Genomic DNA, 15,612 nt, shown 5'->3' on the forward strand with positions numbered 1-15,612 from the left:
AAAACAAGGGCGGAAGATATGGCTCAGTGGTAAAGCGCCTCTGGGTTCAATCCCTGGCAAAATTTTTAAAAAAGAAAAATAAATTACATAGTTTGGGCAGGAGGTATAGGTCAGTGGTGGAATACTTACACTTGCCTAGCATATACAAGACCTGGGTTTGATCCCTAACACTGGGAAGGAGAGAGAGAGAAAAACAATATTGGGGGCTGGGGATGTGGCTCAAGCGGTAGCGCGCTGGTCTGGCATGCGTGCGGCCCGGGTTCGATCCTCAGCACCACATACCAACAAAGATGTTGTGTCCGCCGAGAATTAAAAAATAAATATTAAAAATTCTCTCTCTCTCTCTCTCTCTCTCTCCCATCTCTCATTCTCTCAAAAAAAAAGAAAGAAAAAAACAATATTACTTACATCTCTTACTGCAGAGCAGTGGTAATCCTAGTTTCCCTATTATCTAAGGTGACTGTGTATTCTACTGTATTCAGTGGAACTTGGCTTTTTCCTCTGGGTACTGGAATGACCTCAAAGCTTCCCTAGTCCAGTTGATGCCAAATCACAACTACAGGGTGCATGATTAGAATGAGAATGTTGATCTATCAAAGAAACAAACTTGGAGCTGGGGTGTAGCCCAGCGGTAGATTCTTGCCTAGTATGCATGAAGCCCTAGGTTCAATCCCCAGCTTCACAAAAAAAGGAAAAAAAGAAATAAGCAAACTATATTTCAGTCATAAAATTGTTGATCTGTTTCCCATAAATCATGGATTCCCATAAAACATGGATAATTAGTATTATTTCCTGGTTCATCCTTGTTCAGTTTAGCCTGATTTCTAATTTTGGTTCATGAATTTGAACCAAAGTAGGAATACACAGAAATAATTCCCCTGTGCTTGCCGTGGTGGTGGCTAAAGGGTTGATTGTGAACTTAGCATGTGTGGGGTACTGAGTTTGATTGGCAGTAATTAAAAAAAAAATCTGGAGAGAATCTCTTAAAGAGTTTCATAAATCATTCAGGGAGCCAGATAACACATTTTTTAAGTGGGTGGGGTGCGGTATTAAGGATTGAACCAATGGGTGCTTTATCACTGAGCTACATCCCCAAACTTTTTAATTTTTAATTTTAAGTTTGCTAAATTGCTTAGGGCCTCACTAAGTTGCTGAAGCTGTCCTGGAACTTGTGATTCTATCCTCCTTGCCTGATCTTCCTGAGTTCCTGGGATGATAGGAGTGTGCCACCACGCCCAGGCATAGAACACAGTTTAGACATTATAGGCCTTTAAAGTATTTTTAAATATCCATATGAGTACTTGATGAACATATCAAATAAATATTCACCAATATCTACCTGTGCCTTACGTCAGTGAATGACCAGTTGAACTAACACTGCAATTATAAAATGTCAGAGTCATCTTGGATGCCTCCTTCTCTTGTACTCCCATGTTCAGTATATCACCCCCGGAGTTTTATATCCTAATAACTCTCTTGATTCCATTCATTTTTCTCTATACCCATTGCCTTAGCCTGATGTAATTTGTTGCTTGTTCTACAGTGAAAGGAAGTCAAGATATGAATAGAGGGAGAGTACTAGGCATCCAGTTTGTTGTTTCAGTAACTGTGCAATGAAGTCATTTTATAAAATGAAGAATATCAACTTTTAATATTTTATTATTCTATTTATTTACTATGGTACTAGGGATCAAGCCCAGGACCTCACTCATGCTAGGCAAGCACTCTAACACTGAGCTACATCCCAACCCCTTCTCACTTTATTCTGAGACAGTCTCACTAAGTTGCCAAGGCTGAACTCAAACTTTTGGTTCTTCTGCCTTACCCTCCTGAGTTGCTGAGATTACAGGCATGTGCCACCGCACCAGGCAAGAATATCAACATTTTTGTTTTGTTTTTTTTTTTTGTTTTTTCTGTTGGTGCTGAGTACTTTGCCACTTAGCTGGATTCCCCAACCTTTTTTTGTCTTTTTAAAATTTTGAGACAGGGTCTTGCTAAATTGCCAAGGCTGGACTCGAACTTACAATTCTCCTGCATCTGCCTCCCTGGTAACTGGAAAGAATACCAACTTTTTATAAATTGAGAAGTTTATGTTTGGATTCAACTTGACATGATTGAGCCATCTATCTTGACAGATAATCTCCTATCCCACTGGTTAGTGTTTAAGGGACAAAACTGTGAACGTTTTTAGATTTTCTTACACACAGACAGTGCCTCTTGTATTCTTTCAGTTTTCTTCTCTCTCTCTCTCTCTCTCTCTCTCTCTCTCTCTCTCTCTCTCTCTCTCTCTCTCTCTCTTTCCACTTTCTTGTTGCATTGCCTGGGTTGGCTTTGAACGCCTAGACACAAGAGATCTTCTCACCATAGCCTCCCAAGTAGCAGGAACTATCTATTGTTGTTTGAATAGTTCTAAATAATTCTTTTTCATTTGCAGTGTTGAAAATTGAACTCAGGGCCTCTCACATATTAGGCAAGAATTCTACCACTGATCTGTCTCTATTCCTCTAAAAAAAATTTTTTTAAACTTGATACAGGATCTCACTAAGTTGCCAAGGCTAGCCTCAAATTTGTGATCTTCCTGGCACAGCCTCCCAAGTAGTTTGGATTACAGGTGTGTGCCACCATGTCAAGCTTAAATAATTCAATTTTTCATCATTTATTAAGTGATTGCTGTACATAGGCAGTCTATAGTAGTTACTAATGTGCTGAGAAATAAAGGCCAAAATAGCAAGTCTACTGGACTTAGTATAAAGCTGAGCTGTGAGATGGAATACTGGGTGAGGGGAGTCACTTTGGTAAGAGTAGTGGATGTGAGGCCAGGCATGATGGCACACGTCTGTAATCCCAGCGATTTTGGAGGTTGAGGCAGGAGGGTCTCAAGTTTGACACCAGCCTCAGCAACTTAGTGAGACCCTGTCTTAAAATAAAAAAAAATTAAAAGTCTGGGACTGTAGCCTTATAGAGCACCCCTGGGTTCAATCTCTAGAAAAGGGAGGGTTGGAGGCCGGGAAAATAGTAGAGACATTGTGGTGGTGAATGCCTGTAATCCCAGCAATTTGGGAGGCTGAGACAAAAGGATCATAAATTTGAGTCCAGTCTTAACAACTTAGTGAGTCCTTGTCTCAAAATAAAAAATAAAAAGGGCAACGGATGTGGCTCAGTGGTAAAGTGCCCCTGGGTTAAATCCCTAGTACCAAAAAAAAAAAAAAAAAAAGTAGTAGGTATGAAAAAACTTTCATTTAAAAGCACCAGAGATAAAGAATGGGTATGTTTCAGCAGGAGGAAAGTTAAAAAGATTGAGAACATTTGTACCTTCTTCAGAGATTAGTTAAGGGTCAACCCAGATTATCCTTCAAGAAATGTTATAACCACCAGTATAGAATTATTTATCTATTTCAACTTTTAGATCCTTCTAAGATTGTTTCATAATTTTTTTTTCTCCCATAGTTCCTATATTGCTTATCATTCACATTTTGTGTGTGTTTACACATGTGCCATGTGGGGAATTGAACCCAGGGTCTCACACTTGCTAGGCAAGCTCTCTGAGCTACATCTCCAGTCCGGCCTCCCTCAGGCTGGGGGTATAGCTCAATGGTAGAATGCTTGTTCAAGGGGGCTGGGGATTTGGCTCAAGCAGTAGCGCGCTCGCCTCACATGTGTGCGGCCCAGGTTCGATCCTCAGCACCACATACCAACAAAGATGTTGTGTCTGCCGAGAACTAAAAAATAAATATTAAAAATTCTCTCTCTATCTCTCTCTCCTCTCTCACTCTCTCTTTAAAAAAAAAAAAAAAAAAAAGAATGCTTGTTCAAGGCCCTAGGTTCAGTCCTCAGCACCAGAAGCAAAAACAAACTTACCTCTTGGCTTCCTCAAAACCAAACGAATTATTTTAAAAAAATAATGGTTTGAGGGCTGGCGATGTAGCTCAGTTGGTAGAATACTTGCCTTGCATGTACAATACCTTGGGTTTAATCCCCAACACTGCCAAACAAACAAACAAAAAAAAAAATGGCTTGAGGCTGGGGATGTAGCTCAGTAGTAGAACTCTTATTTAGCATGCACAGGCCCTGGATTTGATCCTCAATACTATTAAAAGATAAATAAATAAAAATTGAAAAATAATGGTTTACATTGTTTTTGTCTTACATAATAAAGGAGATATACCAGTTCACGTCAGAAACTGTATCCTATCTTTATTAAGTATTTTTCTGTCTTTGAAAATTTTTCCTAAAACAATTTTTTTTGTAAGAGCAATTGGCAAAGTGTATCTTTCACAGAAGTTAAAAAAAAAAAAAAAACAGCCTTCATATGGACAGTTTCATATTCCCAGCCATTTTTAAAAAGAGACTGCCTTATTGCCAGACCAACCCAGAAAGGGCTCATCAGGCAATGACTGAGCTTATCTGACTCCATTATCAAGTCCATGATATGCTGGTTCCTTCATATCTTGAATGCCTCAGAGGAATCAAAGCACACTGAGTTTTAGTCCCGTTTCTGTCAGGGTATTTCCTTTCTGGGCCTGGCCAAGTTGCACAATGTCTCAGGTCTCAGCAGCTTCCTAGTTTCCTCAACACGGCTGGCACTCTGTTCTCTGAATCGCTTTTTTATTTCTTTCTAGGCAGCAGCATGGCTTTGTTTCTCAGCCTCCTTTATAGTTAGGTGGAGCTTCATGACAGATTTTTGGTCAGAGGAATGGGGCCAGAAATGATGTTTGTCAGTTCTTGATCCTAAACATACTTTTTTTTACACTATTTTAATGTTCCCCAGCCTATTCCCTTTTGGCTAAAAGTACAGAATTCAATAAGTGAACTCCAAGGCCCCACATTTCTATCCAACTCACACTAGACCGCAATGAAAATAAGAAATAAGTCTTTTTGTTGTTGTTGTTAAGCTACTCAAATTTTGAGGTTGTTATTAAAACTGTAAATCATTCTATACATTCTGATAAAAATCATTTGTTAAATTGTGTTCAGATTCAGATGTTCTGATGCAGAAAGAAAAAAAAATATGCTTCTTTGTTCTTTGTTTCCCCTTAGCTATGAGTTAGAAGTTGGATCTATGTAATTATTTGTTCTCAAAGTACAGAAAATGTCTCCTATAGGGAAAACCCAAGATATCTTCTAATGAGTTTTGCTTCCTGAGGTTCAAATTCTCTCCAGCACTGAATCATTGCTGGCCAGTGTGACCAATTAAAAAAAAAAATAGGGTGTAATTCCAAGACTGAGTTATTAAAGACATGGATAGCTCAGATGCTTTTTCTTAGACCACTTGTTCTGTAGGAAACCAGCTGCCATATCACAAGGACGTCCAAGCAGTTCTATGGAGAGAACTACATGGCAAGAAGCTGAGATCTTCCACCTACTACCAGCACCAATGTGTCAGCAACGTAAGTGTGCCATCTGGGAAGCATCTTCTCTAACTTCAGTGAGACCCGCAAATGACTCCAGTCCTGGCTCACACCTTGACTGCAACTTCTTGGGAGACCTCTAGGCCAACAACACACACTCTTGAATTCCTGACTCAGAAACTGTGACAGTAAATATTTATTGCTTTAAGATACAAAGTTTAAAACAAAAGACATGAAGTTGTAGGGTAATTGGGAATATAGCAGGAAGTTGCACAATACATGATAATGCAGCTTCTGAACATCTCTGGATTCTTTTCTATTTTCTTTTTTCCAGTGCTGCACATCAAACCCAGAGCCTTGTATGTGCCAAGCAAGTGCTCTGCCACTAAGATTCATACCCAGCCCCAATTTCTAGATTCTTTTTTTTCTCTTTTTTAATTTTTTATTTATATTTTTTCTAGATTCTTTTTTTTAGTTTAAACTATAAACTTTAATAATCTTAATATCAACTACATCTTTAAAGTTTTATTCATAAGTCATTTTAATTAAAATAAACTTAATTGAAAAAACAACCTGTCTTAGAATTACATAGTATGAGATGTTTTAAGTATTTTTTTCTAGATTCTTAATGGCATTTCTTGGTGGGTCACCATTGCTTGTTCTTAAAACAGTACATATAGGAATAATTCTATTCATCTCCAAGTCACAGAAGGTTGTATCAGCCCTGAAGATAAAAGGATATGGGGTGGAATCGTCTGGTAATGGCAATTTTGAGGAGTAAGGCTGAAAAATGTAAGCTGCTTTTGAAATCTTCTGGAAATCTTTAAGCAAGGTGGAAGACTCTAGAATAAAAAGGATTATATTTTATCCTTATGATAAACATTTTAATCAATACTATTATTACCATGTATATTTTAAAAAGTCAATTGGAAGATCATTGAGCTACTTTCAAGAATCCAAACGAGATTCCCACATTTCTTCAAGAGAATGACATATACCCTATGGGAAAGAAAACAATCTGAAACCCTGTGGAGCCAGCATGTGAGGGAATGACAACAATAACAATGATGAATTAACGTGGAGCGCACATGCATCTTAGACTATTCCCCTCTCCCTCCTTATTTCTCACAAAGGGATTATCTTAGTCTCATATTTTCTAAAGATGAGTCAACTAGTTAAATAACTAAATCTCGGCCGTGGGCTGGCGGGCTAGTGGGATGGCAGATGAGGAAGAAGACCCAAACTTTGAGGAAGAAAATGAAGAAATTGGAGGAGGTGCAGAAGGTGGACAGGGTAAAAGAAAGAGACTTTTTTTTCTACAGAATTATAATGTATGATGTATGGGTTTGGGGATGACCAGAATCTTTACACTGAGTCAGTGGATATTCTTGAAGATCTTGTCATAGAGCTCACCACTAAAATGACTCACAAGGCAAGGTCAATTGGAAGACAAGGTCGAGTACAAGTTGAAGATATAGTCTTCCTGATTCGAAAGGACACAAGGAAGTTTGCTAAGGTTAAAGACTTGCTTACCATGAGTGAAGAATTGAAACGAACTAGAAAAGCATTTGATGAAGCAAACTACGGATCTTGATAATTTTTGTACTTCATGAAATTTCATTATCTTCTATGGAAATCATATATAATAATTGTGTATTTTGTTCAATAATGTCCTAATATCTAAGCATGTAAATGAAAGATGGAGAAACAAAGTTTTCAGCCTTTATTTTTATGTCTTTGATTTTAGAGTGATCCTTGAGCCTTTAATTGCCTGCCTTTACATGACTATACTTGAATTACTTACCTAGTTTTAATGACTACATGTAAGTTAAAGTACCTTACAAATTATGCAGTTCCTTCTGATTTTTGACTATCTAAAGGATGAAGTAGTATTTATGTGTTAGGTATATTTGTGCCATTATAAGCTATACTATAGCTGTTTAATATGTGAAATCTAAGTGTCATTTTGACTATGACAGCTGAGACATATGCCTTACATATTCTGAAGTTTTTAGACAACAGTGGTCTAAGATGTTATTAAAAATAGTAAACTGATTTTTCTTTTAAGGACATGATATTTGAAACTATAAGTTTTTGTAAGAATGTTTATGTGTCTTAAATGATAATATGTTTTAATATTTTCTAAAGAGTAATTTTTTTATTTTTATTTTTTTTGAAACTTAAAGTTTCATGTTAATGCTTCCATGTTGAAAGACTTTTTGATTTAAAACCTTTTGGGACTTAGGTTACTTTTTAAGTTTTAGAACTCATTTTCCCAATCATCTACTTTCAGAAGCAGGAATGGCAATGTTTAATGAGCTGATGATAGGATAAACATTTGGGGTAGTGTTTTTTTAACATATTTGTAAGTACTTGTGGAAATGTGTAGTTGACTAAAACCGTATGTAGCTACAAAAACCACTTTTGTAGTTCAGTGTATATAGGTTTTGTGTGAATTTAGCTTACCGTAGTAAATTACTGCCCTTAGCTTAAAATAAGGATTAAAATTGCATTTAAAGAGATCACTGAATGTTACTGTTTGTGAAACTGAACTTTTTGATTCTACTTATAAATAGTATCTATAAATCAGTACCTGGGAAAATTTTACTTTCTTAACCTATTGATACAAGGGATAAAGTATAAAAAATTAAACAGAAAAAAAAATAACTAAATCTCAGTATAAATGGCAAAACGATGGAGAGAAGAGTTTGTGTCAAAATTCTCAGGAAAGAAGTTGGACAAAAGATGCTTCTTTTGGTATCAGAATCTTTGGATGATGGAAAGTAATGGGTTAAAGCAACTCACTAGAATGATGCAGTGGAGTTCCAGTGCATAGAGCATCATCAAGAGAGGTTGGTATTTTGGCCAGTGAGTTTCTTCCTTAGGTGAGTAGTTGACAAAATTTCTCCAGCAGTAACAATACTCTAAGGAGATACAAATCATGGTTCATTTAACAAACACAATGGCAAATTACTTAAAGAGAGCTTCAACTTAAAAAAAAGAAAAAACATATATTATAACCAGGTGTTGGTGGCACATGCCTGTAATCCTAGTGACTCGGGAGGCTGAAGCAGGAAGATCACATGTTAGAGACTAACCTCAGCAATTTAGTAAGATCCTGAGCAACTTAATGAAACCCTGTCTCAAAATTAAAAACAAACGTGGGGGCTGTAGCACACTTGCCTGGCATGTGTGAGGCACTGGGTTGAATTTTCAATACCACGTATAAATAAAAAAATAAGATCTATGAACAACTAAAAAATATTAAAAAAAAAAAAAGGTTTGGAGATATGACTCAGTGACTAAACACCCCTGGGTTCAATCCCTTGTCAAAAAAAAAAAAAAAAAAGTATACTATAGCTGTGGTATAGCTCAGTGGAAAAGCACATGCTTAGCATGTATGAGGCCCTGGGTTCAGTCCACAGTACCAAAAAAAAGAGAAGAAGAAGAAGTGGAGAAATAAAGTACACTATCTGTAAAGGCTCTGGTCTAATTGTTGCTGGTGATGGACTTTACTAAAAAGAACAATTCATTGAAGGGTGTGATGGGGCCTACCTATAATCCCAGCACCTCAGAAGCTGAGAGGCAGGAGGATTGCAAATTTGAGGCCAGTCTTAGCAATTTTAGTGAGATCCTCAGCAATTTAGTGAGACCCTATCTCAAAATAAAAAAATAAAAACGGCTAAGGATGTGTAGTAAAGCACCCCTGGGTTCAATCTCTATTACCACCAAAATGGTGGTGGCAAGAGTAGAAAAAGTACTCACAGTTAGACCTGGTTCTTTCTCACATTATTTTGGACTCTCACTCCTGAGACTTGCAGCCTCGAATGATCAACTTGGCCTACAAACAGATCTATCACCACAGTCTCTTATAAACACTTATGATTTTGTTTACTGTTGTTACCTGAGACTGTCATCATCTGGATAGTTACACCACTGTTAATGAGGTCCCTGAGTCCTTGCCGGTTTTGCTGGTCCATGTGCTGAAAAAGCCGTGCTGTATAAATAACCAGAGTCATATTAGGATGTTGACTCAAAAATTCTCTGATAGCCTTGGAACATTCCCAACAAGGACTCCAGGACAAGAACCAGGTGATGGAACAGCTGATGGATGGGCAAAAATGTCTTTCCGCAGTAAATTTTTCTATAAAATTCACTTCAACATGATTGGTGGTGTTTTTGCTGGAGTTTCTCCAGATCTTTCGGCTCGTGCCCCACTGGATTTCATAGAGCAGACAGGTCTCTTTGCGAAGTACTCCAGGGTTAAAGAAGACTTCAAATTCCCAGGGTTCAATTCTCCTCCTGAAATATAAAAAGTGGCCCTGGATTGCTTTTTCTAGGTCCCATGAAATACTAGAAATCATTTCATGCTTCCCTCTTCTATTAAGCAGATCTGAACCATGACATCTCTGAAAGTTTTCTATTCCAGGTTTCAGAGTTATCTGTAGAAGTTCATTTGCATTATCAGAGTTTCTCTCACATAGTAAAAGGATTTCTTTTGTTCCTAGTCATAGTATTCGATGACTACTCTCTAATACTATTGTTTTATTTTATTTTATTTTGTTTAGATATACATGAAAGTAAAGTGAATTTTGACATATTATACATACACAGAGTATAATTTATTCTAATTAGGATCCCATTCTGTGGTTGTACATAATGTGGAATTTCATGGGTGGTGCATTCATAATGAACATAGGAAAGATATATCTGATTCATTCTACTGCCTTTCTTTTTTTTTATAGTTTTTTTTTTAATATTTATTTATTTTATTTGTTTAGTTCTCGGCAGACACAACATCTTTGTTGGTATGTGGTGCTGAGGATCGAACCCAGGTCGCACGCATGCCAGGCAAGCGCGCTACCGATTGAGCCACATCCCAGCCCCTCTACTGCCTTTCAATACCATTGTTTTAGTCTTGAATTTAGGCATAAGTGTGTTCTGGTTTTTCTTTTGAAGATTTTTTTACTATATAGTAATCTCTATTTTTCCCTTTTTTTTTCTTTTTCTTTTTCCTTTCTTTTTTTATTCTCCTGCCTCAGCCTTTTGAGTAGCTGGGCTTATAGGTGTGCTCCACTAGGTCCAGTTTATATGCTAATCTTTCTATTGCACACTTAGAGGTGTCCTGTCTCAGTACTTATCTTCACTGTTTCTCTGTGGACTCTAACCAGATTTTGGCAAGTGTTGAAGTCTGGAAGAATCTTCTTGCCAACAAATTCTGCAGTGAAGTCTGAGAAAAAGAGCAGTTTAGTTTCAAGAGTCTTCCACTTTAGAATTCTGTATGCCAATTCATTGTAAGAAAGAAACAAAAAATGCTCTAAATGATCTTTAGATTTTAACACTCTCCATGTCTGAAAGCTGTTACTCAGGAAAAATTCAGGATTATGCTGAGGGCTCCTCTATGCAACGATTAAGATACAGGCTTATTACATCCTCATTGTTCCCACTCATCCCTGAAATGCCATATTGAGTTATTTCATAGATCAGCCCTTCCCTTTCAACCATCGTGAGATGATATATCCTTGATGATTCCTTGTAGAAGTCTGGAAAATGATCAAATAGAAAGATGAAATCAAAGTAACAAACAGTTCCCCCAACATTGCACTGAGGGCTATAAAAACATACGATTTAATGAGAAAAGTTGAATAGTAAGACAACAGAGAAGCAAGCTGGAAAGTAATTTCTTTGAATGAAACCAAAGGACATAGGAACAAAGATATAAAAAGAAAAAGCAATACTCAAAGAAAATTACGTTGGAAAAGTCACAAAGAAATGAAGAATTGGAACATGGTAAAAGAAGAATGTAAAAATGTAAAGAATAAAATGATGTAATTTGCTGATAAATGAATGGAACTGGAGAACATCATATTAAGTGAAATAAGCCAGATTCAGAAAGGATCAAATGTTTTCTCTCATATGGGAGAAAAGGGCAGGGATGGATTAAAAAAAAAAAAAAAGAGGGATCTCACAAAAATAGAAGGGAGGCCAATAGAGTAGAAGAAGGGAATTGAAAGACAGGGAGGAGAGGAGGGCATGGGAAAGTACTATGGAAAGAAATCTACCAAATTTGCTATGTCTATGTATGAATGTATCACAATGAATTCTATTTGTATATATAATAATAATGCACTAATTGAAATAATAATAGTGATAATAGAAGGGAGTTCAGTAGAAAAAAAATAGATCAGGAGGAGAGAGTTGGGGAGGGAAAGGGAAGATACTAGGGAATGAGACTGATCAAATTATATTATGTGCATGTACAAATATGGCATAAGGTGTCCCACTATCGTGTATAATAATAATGCACCAATAAAAATTTTAAAAGAAGAAAGGAAAAATAAAAAATCTGGAGTTCTGCAAATATTGAATTGTATTTATTCTTGATTGAATTGAATTGCACTGTGAGTGCAATATTATTCTTACCTCAGAGTAGCATCACCAGTTGAAGGACCTGTTGATCAAGAGATGATTATATCAAATAACACTCAAATACAAATTGAGCTATTAAGAAAAAGTGCTCTATTCTTCTAAACCTGCAAATGATACCTGTAAATGAATTTAGAAGATTCTTTTGTGATTCATTGCACTGAACTAGTTCATTACACCAAAGAAAAGCAAGATTTTTAAGGGCTCTGCTAAAATCTACTTGACAGATGACCAACTCAAACCAGATAATCCAGCTTGGGATTTTAGCTCAGTGTAGAGCACTTGCATAGCATTTGAGAGGCCTTGGGTTGAATTCCCAGCAACAATGGAAAAGAAACAAAAGAAAATACAGAGCCCAGCTCAGTGGCATACACCTGTAATCCCAGATACTCAGGGGCTGAAGCGGGAAAATCACAAATTAAAGGCCAGTCTGGGTAATTTATGAGATCCTGTCTCAAAATAAAAAGGGGTGGGGCTATAGCACAGTGGTAGAGCACCCTAGGTAAGACACATACACACACACAGACACACACACACACACGTACACACACACACACATATACAGGAACAAAGATATCTGGTAGGAAAATGCAAATTAAAACTACCCAGATATATTTTCCTACCAGAATATTTAAATATACATATAGGAAAGTCAAGACAAGGTATCCAGATTTTTAAAAAGTTTTTGTTATTTTTATTACTATTTTGTATGTGTGGTTCTGGAGACTGAAACCAGGAGTGCTCTACCACTGAACCATATCCTCGGATCTTTTAATTTTTTATTTTGAGACAAGGTCTCACTAAATTGCTTGGGTCGCCTCAAGCTTGTGATCTTCCTGCCTCAAATTTTCTCATTGCTTAGATTATAGGCATGCCAAATGCCCAGGAGCAAACATTTCAGTTAAATAAGGTGTTTGGTTTCCCCCTACTCTGACCCCTCCATATGTTACTTAAAATATAATTTTAATAGAGGCAGAAAAAAATACATTGTTACTTAGGCTGGGGTTGTACTGAGTGGTAGAGTGCTTGCCTCTCTGTGAGAGATACTGGGTTTAATTCTCAGCACCACATATAAATAAATAAAGTAAAGGGCCATTAACAACTAAAAAAAAAAAAAATTAAATACATTGTTACTTAAACTCCAAACTGATGTCTCAGACTCCCCGCCCTACCACACTACACTATTGCATTAGTATTCTAATTGATCTCCTTACTCCAGTCTTTTCTGCTTCCAACCTGAAATCCACCAGGTACTAAGTAAATGTTTCTAAAGCACTATTTTAGTCATATCTCTATGAAATTCAGAAATTCTCTGAAGACATTTTTAACAAAAAGATAAACCTCCATTTTTTTAAACCTGGCATTCAAATTATAATAACACTTCAATATGCTTTCTAGTCTTATTGCAGATTATTTCCATAAATTCTCTTCTAGCCTAACCAGTTTCTTCATTATATTCTAAACAAAGATCTTTGCAAAGACTCTTAAAATCATTTTTTTTCAATAGGATTCAAACAACAAGGAACTCCTCTTTCTTGCAATCCAAATTCTACCCTTTTAATATCCAGCTTCAATCCACTTCATCTGACATCATCTTTTTATACATCTGAGGTGTCTTTCCTTATGAATTTTTCTAACTCAAATAACTGCTCATTAACTTCAATTAATCATTGTCAATTCATTTGTCAATTAGCACATTGGCCCCTTAATTTTTTTTTTAATGATGAAACCAGCACTTAGTAAACGTCACTTAGTGTCATTTAATCATAATCATTTGGAGTCATAAATAATTCATTATAATAGTAATATATCTTGTTTAAGGGTAATATTACTATATTAATCAATAACAGGAAAGTTGAAAAATGCCCAAAGACGCATGTACAAGCAGGTCACATACACATGTAATTTTACACTGCTCAAGAAGATAGACCCAGGCTGGGAAAAGGGGTGTATATCTACAATCCCAACTGCTTGGGAAGCTGAGGCAGGAGAATTACTTGAACCCAGGAGTCCTGGACAGTCTGGGCAACATAGTGAGACTGACTCAAAAAGAAATAAAAGAATATGGTCTTTGCCAGATCCCTGAATCCATTTTACCTTTCTCAGAAGTCATGCTGCTCCGTCTCTGGACTCCTTCCTCTAGAGCTTGTCTTGTGCTCACTGCTTCTGCCAGTAATATACCTGAACTTTGTCTCTTCAGGTGTGCCCACTGCCACAGACTTAGAGAATGACTCATTTCTGAGTTTCAGGGAGTCATTGGGCATCTAGACTAGACAACCTGGCAGCAGAGGGAAGTTAGTATGAGGATTTGCACCTTCGTTGATAAGAAAGCCTATGTTGCAAATAACGTTAACCCTGCAGAGTAGATCATTGGGAGCACTAAATTTTAAAGTTCCTTTCTGATGACATCTGCATTTAGAAAGCATTCTCTTTCCTTTGAATTAAAGTAAGATCGACACATCATCTTTAATGCAGTGAAGAGAGAAAATAGAAAGGTGAGAGAATTAAACTGTTTTTATAACCTGAAAGTTTTCAGTATTATCTGGTGAGAACATTATGTATTACTTCCTCTCATTTTGCCCTTTGCCCCCAAATCCCTGTTGAAAAGGAAAGGGTACAGTAAGATGCAAAATCAGAAGGACCTTGGCCTCTGAGTCAGATAATCAGTGTGTAGCTAGCTCTGTGGCACTCTGGCCCCCACCTTGAAGCTAATTCATTCCTGCTTTGTTATTCCTCTTGAAAAAAAAAATATATAGTATGCTTCCTTATTTCTGCTGTGTTCTGTTGCCTGCACCTGGGTCAAGTTCAAATGACTACATTTCTGGATCTCAGCATTCACTCCCAGAACTGAGGTCTCAAGAATTAAGTCTCCCTCTTACTGAGCCTCAGAACCTTGAATCTCAAGGACCCATGAATCTTAAAACTGTACCTTAAACAAAAGATTTAGTGTGGAGGGTGGTGAGTTGTTCATGTCTGTAACACTAGCTAGTCAGGAAGTTGAGTCAGGAGATCCTAAATTCAAGACCTATCTGGGCAATTTAGTGAGATCGTGTCTCAAAATAAAAAGGCTGGGGATGAAGTCAGTCCAGCGGCAGAACACTTGCTTAACATTCATGAGGCCCATGGGTTGAACCCCTAGTTTAAAAAAAAAAAAAAAAGGTTTAATTTTGAAAGACAAGCAGGAGGGGCCTGGGGTTGTGGCTCAGTGGCAGAGCGCTCACCTAGCATGCATGAGGCACTGGGTTCGATCCTCAGCACCACATAAACGTAAAGGTATTGTGTCCACCTAAAACCTAAAAATAAATATTAAAAAAAAAAAAGACAAGCAGGAGCTTTTGCAAGATAAAGCAGTTATTTCCACAGTGGCAGATGAGCATTTGAAGAAAGGCCCAAAACTCCATATCATAAATAAAGGTCCTTCAGAGGCCAAATTTTACCACGTTAGGCAAATGTAGAATAATGGTAGTCTTAAGGTAAGGTAATATCCACCCCAATAAAGATGTCCATGTCCCAATCCTTGGATTCTATAAGAATGTTATTTTCCCTTACAAAAATTCTTTGCAAATGGACCCTTAAGGATCTTAGAGAGATTATTTTGGATTGTCCAGGTGGGGTGAGCAGAAACAGAGAAGGAACTATGAAGACAGTAGCAGGGATCTCAGTTATTGATTGCTGCCTTGAAGGGGCCTATTACACAAAGAATTAGGCAGCCTCTTGGAGCTGAAAAAGGAAAGGAAATGGACGAGTCTCCAAAAGGAATGCTGGCCTTATGACCCCTGATTTTAGCCCAGGGAGATCCATGTGAGTTTGGAGATATATGTAATTATTCCACAATCAA

The 15,612-nt window shown here is 37.1% G+C and overlaps 1 protein-coding gene and 1 pseudogene across 1 annotated transcript; one reads left to right on the top strand and one right to left on the bottom strand.

The window, feature by feature from the left end:
• Positions 1-5,529: 5,529 nt before the first annotated feature.
• Positions 5,530-13,922, bottom strand: Apobec1 (apolipoprotein B mRNA editing enzyme catalytic subunit 1). The gene is made up of 5 exons (XM_078052409.1): positions 13,872-13,922; positions 11,772-11,799; positions 9,253-9,650; positions 8,154-8,272; positions 5,530-6,190 (listed from the first exon to the last, which is right to left on the bottom strand). The coding sequence occupies exons 1-5, from the start codon at positions 13,885-13,887 to the stop codon at positions 6,041-6,043; spliced, it is 711 nt and encodes a 236-aa protein (XP_077908535.1). The 5' UTR covers positions 13,888-13,922; the 3' UTR covers positions 5,530-6,040.
• On the top strand, positions 6,547-7,118 carry LOC144378392 (transcription initiation factor TFIID subunit 13 pseudogene; annotated as a pseudogene).
• Positions 13,923-15,612: the final 1,690 nt, after the last annotated feature.

Source organism: Ictidomys tridecemlineatus, chromosome 6 (genome assembly GCF_052094955.1).
Source record: "Ictidomys tridecemlineatus isolate mIctTri1 chromosome 6, mIctTri1.hap1, whole genome shotgun sequence".
Taxonomy (NCBI): Eukaryota; Metazoa; Chordata; class Mammalia; order Rodentia; family Sciuridae; genus Ictidomys; species Ictidomys tridecemlineatus.

Excerpts from the sequence above, each read along its gene's own strand:
- Apobec1 (XM_078052409.1), bottom strand. Across the intron at positions 9,651-11,771 it reads ACTGGTGATGCTACTCTGAG|GAGGAGAATTGAACCCTGGG; the intron begins GTAAGAATAATA and ends TTTATATTTCAG. Across the intron at positions 8,273-9,252 it reads CCAGATGATGACAGTCTCAG|AGTATTGTTACTGCTGGAGA; the intron begins GTAACAACAGTA and ends GTATCTCCTTAG.